Here is a 7696-nt window from a genome sequence, read left to right as displayed (position 1 = left end):
CTCCCTCCCGTCCCTGTTGGACACTTATGACAGTGGGTGCTTGGGTAGGGCTAAGAGGATTATGAAGCTCCCAAGACTCAGACTGAAAAGTGCTTGATGTGTATGCACAGCCTGGAAGATTAAAACAAAAAAATGACTTGTCTGCAAATATCCATGTACATTTTGGCCAGACTGTTACTTGCACTAATGTATATATGCGTACTTAATGCATATATGCATATACCTTACCCCACGGCACATTGTATTATATAATAATAATCCCACTAATTCTGCACATTACACAATGCACATCCCGATTGCTGCTAAGATGTTTTTAAAGAGGGTTATGTGTATTTTTTTGTTTTGCTTTTTTAATTTGTATTTCTTATTTCTTATTTTATTTTTTATTTTATTTCAATACAGTCCAGTATTATCTTATTATAATAATTATCTTGTTTTATATTGTATTGCACTTGTTAACTGTTTATGCCACAAATATTTCACTGCTTGTACCGAGTTAGTGGCTAAACCCATCTTGATTCTTTTTCAGATACAATAAGACAGTATGTTACGTTTGGTTGGAATTTAATGTACATTATGCATTTCTTTCCGATGCACAATTAGTACTGCATTTATGTATTTTAGGTAAGATCCATCTTCTCTAGTTGAGCTGTGTTCTCCATCCCAAACGGTTTTTATTGGTCGAGATATGCATACTGCTTTGGGCACATGTTCCTGGAATATAGATATGGATGGGAAATTTATACAACAGCTTTATTAAGAGTGGGGACAACAGTATCTTGTTTAACTGTGACCTTATTTACTGTATAGCTTCTGATGCACTTTGGATTGTTTAAACAGTCAAACCGTATAGTGAGAGCTTCGTCTAGTGGCTGTATCTCAAATATTTAAAGGAGATAGCTGTGTATGTGTGTGGGTACACCCGCGTTGTTACCTCTGCTTCATCATGCAACAACACAGGTGTTCCCACGTTGTTGCATGATGAAGCAGAGGTATTCCCTCTACTCTCATTAGTTACATTTATCAATAATGTAGACATACTCATTTGTTGTTTACACTTTCTAGTTCATTTGAATGGTTGGACTAGTCTATGCCAGGTGACACTTTTATGTCAGGATAGTTTTGTGCAAAATTCTGGTGCCAGTTCGCTTACTCGCTAGCTGTCAGGAACTGGTGTAACATAAAGATCTAGGCGGGTCTGTTAATAGGTAATTTTATTTTCCAGCTAAAATGTCTCAATCCTCTTCTCCATCATTCTCTGCATCACCCTCAGTGGAGTCCATTCCAACTTCCTCATAATCCTTCTCTAGGGCTGCCATGTCCTCTCTGGCCTCAGAGAACTCTCCCTCCTCCATACCCTCACCTACGTACCAATGCACAAAAGCACGCTTGGCGTACATCAGATCAAACTTGTGGTCAAGCCGAGCCCAGGCCTCGGCAATAGCAGTGGTGTTGCTCAACATGCACACAGCCCTCTGGACCTTGGCCAGATCTCCACCAGGTACTACGGTGGGGGGCTGGTAGTTGATGCCAACTTTAAAACCAGTTGGGCACCAGTCGACAAACTGGATTTTACGGTTTGCCTTGATGGTGCTGATGGCAGCATTGACATCTTTGGGCACCACATCACCACGGTATAGAAGGCAGCAGGCCATGTACTTACCGTGGCGAGGGTCACATTTTACCATCTGATTGACCGGTTCAAAGCAGGCATTGGTGATTTCTGCAACTGTGAGCTGCTCGTGATAAGCCTTCTCAGCAGAGATGACAGGGGCATAGGAAACCATGGGGAAATGGATACGGGGATATGGCACCAAGTTGGTCTGGAACTCTGTCAGATCAACATTAAGAGCACCATCAAAACGAAGAGAGGCTGTAATAGAGGACACAACCTGACTAACAAGCCTATTGAGGTTGGTGTAGGTAGGACGCTCAATATCAAGGTTCCTACGGCAGATATCATAGATGGCCTCATTATCCACCATGAAGGAACAGTCGGAGTGCTCTAAGGTGGTGTGGGTGGTCAGAATGGAGTTGTAAGGCTCCACCACTGCAGTGGACACCTGAGGAGCTGGGTAGATGGAGAACTCCAGCTTGGACTTCTTGCCGTAGTCAACAGACAGGCGTTCCATCAGCAAGGAGGTGAAACCAGCTCCAGTTCCACCTCCAAAGCTGCGGAAGATCAGGAAACCCTGAAGACCAGTACACTGATCAGACAGTTTGCGGATCCTATCCGACACCAGGTCAATGATCTCCTTGCCAGTGGTATAGTGTCCACGGGCATAGTTGTTGGCAGCATCCTCTCTGCCGCTGATCAACTGCTCAGGATGAAACAATTGTCTGTAGGTCCCACTGCGCACCTCATCAATGACAGTAGGCTCCAGATCTACAAAAACAGATCTGGGGACGTATTTTCCAGCCCCAGTCTCAATGAAGAAAGTGTTGAAAGAATCGTCTCCTCCTCCAATGGTCTTGTCACAGGGCATTTGTCCATTGGGCTGGATCCCATGCTCCAGACAATAGAGCTCCCAGCAGGCATTTCCAACTTGGACACCAGCCTGTCCGATGTGGATGGAGATGCACTCACGCATCTTTGTATGATTCGGTCACGCTTGACCGGTACAGATCCTCTTCCAACTGGGTTCTTTCTGTCCGTCAGTCTCAGTCTCTTCTGTCTCGGTCTCTCTATCACTAAGTCACCTAATATATTTGACTCTACTGCTGATTGTTCCTCTACATTTAGTGATCAAGGTTGCTGTGGACATTATGTAGATGATGATTGAGCTGTTGTCCGACGTCATACACAACACAAACCATTGCCAGACAATGCTGATTTGCCCTTACTGGCCAGAATAGTGAGGAAAGTCATAGTAATTTGTGTAAACCCATAGTCTTATTGTATAGGTTATTTGTACAGCAGACAGTTGATTGCTACATAAGGTACATAAGGTGGGCCATTATTGGCCATTGTGATTGGTTAGCCGATTTGCTCGTTTAATGTTTTGATGTTTAATTTACGTCATATTTAGCAGAATTCTGACGTAATTTCTCCGTTCATTGTCAATGGCAAATATTGAGACGGGCGGGAACAAGATTTAGCAGACATTTGAGTGGAATCCCCCTTTCATTGTCAATGGCAAATCTTGAGACGTGTGGGGACAAAAGCTGTTTATAGAAGGGGCTAGCGCCCCTTAAAAATGCACCATCCCACCATGATGAATACCTGAAAATAAATAATAGACAAAGTTTAATTGCTAGTAGTTCAATTGCAAGGGCAATCGTCCCTCACCTAAGGGAGAACTAAAATTTTGTGCTTTGTGCTTTTGTGCTTTTGAGAGGAGAGAACTACCATAGCACAGATCTTGGCACTAAGGAGAATGATGAGTAGGTGAAATGAGTAGGTGAAAAAGGACAACTTGACTGTTGTACTAGCTGTTTCATCTACTTCAAAAAGGCATTTGACTCGATCCACAGGCACGATGGTGAAGGTCTACTCTACGGTGTCCCTCCCAACTTACTCTGGGCGATAGAGACCTTGTATTCAGGAACAAGGGTCAAGGTGGTGACCCCAGATGGCAACAGCGAGGAGTTTGACATCCGGGCTGGGGTAATGCAAGGGAACAAACACCCTGGCCCCTTTCCTCTTCATCATAGTCCTGGACTGTGCACAGGATGGCCATCAGTGGACGAGAGCAGGATCTTGGCTTCACCCTGACAGTCCTGACAGACTTGGACTATGCGGACGACATCAGCCTGCTCTCCGACAACGTGGAACTCCTGAGGTTATCACCTATAACATCTCACCGGAACATCCACCTCTGACTACAACAGGAGGCACTGTGCTGAAGGAAGGCGCTTGCATGGAGGGCCCTGAAACGGCATGACCAGTGTACCTCCCCAAAAAAACGTTGTCCTTGCTTGGAGTCCCTTTGTAGATTTTGTCGAAGACTTGTTTAAACTGTTAAACTTAATTAAACTGTTCCGGACTATGTCGGACTAGGGTACTGTTGTCTGAAAATGGAGATGTCCCTGTCTTAACTTGTTTTGACCTGTATGTCACTGCTTTGTTCCACCACTTTGTTCTGTTTTTGTTTTTTGAGCCTAAGGGGGGAGGGGGGTATATATGTTTAGTTTATATATGTTTTGTATTGTATTTTGTATGTGTACATGTCATATGAAAAACTGTAAAATAAAGTTCATAAAAAAAAGAAATTCCTTGCAGATGAGTGTCAGAGTTTAGAAGTGCTCATTATCAGTAAAGCAACATCCTGCTGCCTCCTGCATTATGTACAAAATCCAACACTTAGAAAAGAAATCACCTGCAAGGATCGTCTTGACATAACATATCTATATCTATCTATGCTCATAACATATCTACTGTGGATTTCTATGAAACAAACACTTTGCAGATATTAAGAGGATAATTCAAACTTTTTAATACTTTTCTGTTTGGATGAATGGGCTGTCAATGGGAAATTGCTATATAGTTACCACCTTGCTGGCAAAATGGACGTGGTCTGCATACAGTATGGTCAATTGGGACTAAATAGAGGATTTCAATCCAGGAGTCCAGGACAGAAATCAATTAAAGATCTAGACTTGTGAGATAGTGTTATACTTATACTTGACGCGATCAAAAGCTTTATCCAAGTCCAGTGAGACCACCACCTCTCGCATTCCTCAGAAGGCGGTGAGTATAAAATGTTAATCAGACGCCTAATATTGAAGAAAAGGTGTCCACTCCTCATAAAGTCTGTTGATTCTGGGTATTGTCTAGACAGTTTGCCAAGAATTTGGCCAAGATACTGTATTACTTTTTAATCTGAATTTAGTAGGGAGATAGTGTGGTATAATGCAGGTTACAAGTATTACAGATTCAGCCATCATATTTTTTTGTTTTTGTATCTTGTCAATAAACATTTAAAAAGTTACAATCTTTCCATTAAAATACATATTCAGTTGCTTTCATCTCCATGACAAAACGATAACAAAAAACTACAGGGAATGCACATTTTCTATCTTCAAAATTCCCATTTCACTCATAGTGCACATAAAAAAACGAAGTAACTAACAATGCTATTGATTAATTGAAAATGGTGGACCCTATTGTAAACAAGTCTAATGCTTTATGGTGTCGTCCACTGTTAACATTTTTTGTATTGAGTTGTACTTGAAATGTACTGTAATTCTGCAAACTGTTAATAAATCAATCAATCTTATTGTGTTCTATTGATTGTTTACTCTGCCTTAGCTTAATTCCTGCTTCTACTATTCTGTACTAATTGATTGCCTGTATTATTACTGTTGCTTTGCATTGTTTTTAAATTTTCCTGCTTTGTGTGCTGTTTACTTTTGCTGTTTCCTTTTTTAAAGCACTTTGTAACGTTGTTTTGAAAGGTGCTATTGAAATAAAGCTTTATTATTATTATTATTAATCAATCAATCAATCAAAAATGCTAATATTATCTGTTAAAAAAATAATGATGCATATCCTGCATTTATAGCTAGTTCAGGCAGACAACTCAAGCTCAAGGCAGCACGCCTACCTGATCAGGTGACCAGTCACATGCACTACCTGATCAGGGCGGGCTATTTTAAGTTTTTAAACTGCTTACCGGTATTTGCCTCCTGGCTGTGCTGTTGTGCAACTGGTGCTGCTGTTGCTGCCTCTCTGCTGCTGTCCGTTGCATCGCCTCGCTGTCTGCTGCTGACGATAATATACCACCGCCTCCCTTGGGGTTCTTATCATTCCCTGTAATTCTACATTATATGAATAAATTAATACATTAATACAGTAATAAATAAGAGTTATAAATAAGAAGAAATGCATAAATTGATGGGTTAGAAAATCTTGCTGGAAATGACCAATAAATCTTTATCACAGACAAAAACACACCACACTGCAGTAGGCTACAAAGGGAAATAATTTCCAAGTTTGTACTTGCCGTATATAAAACTACCCATAAACAAATAAATATCACTTCAAGTTAAAGGTACATAGCTACTATGTAACCTAATTGCCCTATGCTTACATAACAGAATATACTATACTGTGTGTGTGTGTGTGTGTGTGTGTGTGTGTGTGTGTGTGTGTGTGTGTGTGTGTGTGTGTGTGTGTGTGTGTGTGTGTGTGTATATATTATATATATATATATATATATATATATATATAGCAGTTATCAGCTTTTGTAAAAAAAATGAATCCTTGTTTACAAACTAACAATTTAGAGAAGTTATACACACTATAGTATACATTTACCAAATCATTGATAACTCAGCAGAATGAGTAAGTGAAATCAGTCTGTACAAAATCCTTGAGAGAGAAGTAAATTGTCACAATGCCAACACTGAGAACACCCATGTGGGTAGTTTTATAAAGAAACCTATACTGACCATTATGGCTTGTTGAATACTCTCAGAGAAATAATTCCAGAAAAAAGAATAAACGTAAATGTGACCAACCGACAATTTGTAATAACGTGAACAAGATAAAAGGGAGAAGGATAAAAAAAATCACACCTGTGTGAAGTGAGGGGCACTCAGACACTCTTATCATCGTACATCATAATGCATCATCTCATACTGGACATTCAGAATGCCTGTTTGCCTGTTGCCACAAATGTACATCATATTTGGCGGACATCTGACCTAATTTCTCTTTTCATTGTCAATGGCAAATATTGAGACGTGTGGGGTCAAAAGCTAGCGTCGCTCAAAAAAAACATTCACGTCTCGTTTTCACCCTCAACCTGGCATTACCTCCATAAAGGAGGTACAAGCCTAAGCAAGACATGCCATTCCATCTGGGAAGAAAAATGTGATGCTACCCAAACACCCATGAACCTCTAGCTCCCTCTGTATAGCATATATTTTAAATTATGATTGAAAAATGAATATGGCAACAATATTAACATCTGTTAAAACAGATAATGGAGTATATAAAAAGAATGCTATCAAAATAACCAGGTCTCTCATAACCCAAACTAAAGCACTGTATTGAGAGGCAGAAAAATAACAAAATAGTGATACGAATGACAGCTTCGCCATTGATGTACACAGATAAAAGTGCCTGATTAGGGGCCCATTTAACTGAAGATGTGACAATCTAGTCTGTAAAGAACAGAAATGACATGGCATGATAATGTGAGGTCTAGAAATAATAAATACCAGCCTGCACGACAAGGGGAAGGATGACATCTATAAGACCATTATGTGCCTGTAACAATCCATTTAAAAGCAAATAATAATAATAATAATATGATAATGATGATAATAAAAGGCCAGCTCGGTAGGCCTATAGGTAAGCCAAATATATTATTAAAAGGGGTTATCAACTAAGACTAAAAAAAAACTAACAAAAAACTAAAACTGAGTTCTATACTATGGGTGTATATAATGTATAATTTGTTATTGTCCTTTTGAGGGCCTCTTATAGAGGGCCTCTCTAAAAGAGGTTACAAACATACCTTATTGTGTTGGGTATATTCTGTTATTAATTAACAATAGAAAATAAAAAAGTGTTGCAGTAGCTGTTAAATATAATGTAAAATGTTACTACTGTAGGTAGATATTACTTTGACTAAACGATACGAACAACATTCTGTTATCGTTTGTTTTTTGTAAATATTTAGTGGACTGACTCTTGAGAGAGACCATTCATATTTTGTTTCCACTATTTATTATAATATTATTATTT

At 39.6% G+C, this 7696-nt stretch overlaps 1 protein-coding gene across 1 annotated transcript; it reads right to left on the bottom strand.

Annotated features, from left to right (window-relative positions):
* Nucleotides 1–1235: 1235 nt before the first annotated feature.
* LOC308320149 (tubulin alpha-1B chain-like) lies at nucleotides 1236–2591 on the bottom strand (the record flags this gene model as incomplete). Its single annotated transcript, XM_080770467.1, has 1 exon — nucleotides 1236–2591. One exon carries the CDS (start codon nucleotides 2589–2591, stop codon nucleotides 1236–1238), a length of 1356 nt encoding a protein of 451 aa, XP_080626593.1.
* Between the last annotated feature and the right edge of the window lie 5105 nt (nucleotides 2592–7696).

This window comes from Protomyctophum bolini, assembly GCF_963924005.1.
Source record: "Protomyctophum bolini genome assembly, chromosome: 8".
Classification (NCBI taxonomy): domain Eukaryota; kingdom Metazoa; phylum Chordata; class Actinopteri; order Myctophiformes; family Myctophidae; genus Protomyctophum; species Protomyctophum bolini.
The sequence above is the reverse complement of the archived record's forward strand: the minus strand, read 5'-3'. Positions and strand labels throughout refer to the sequence as shown.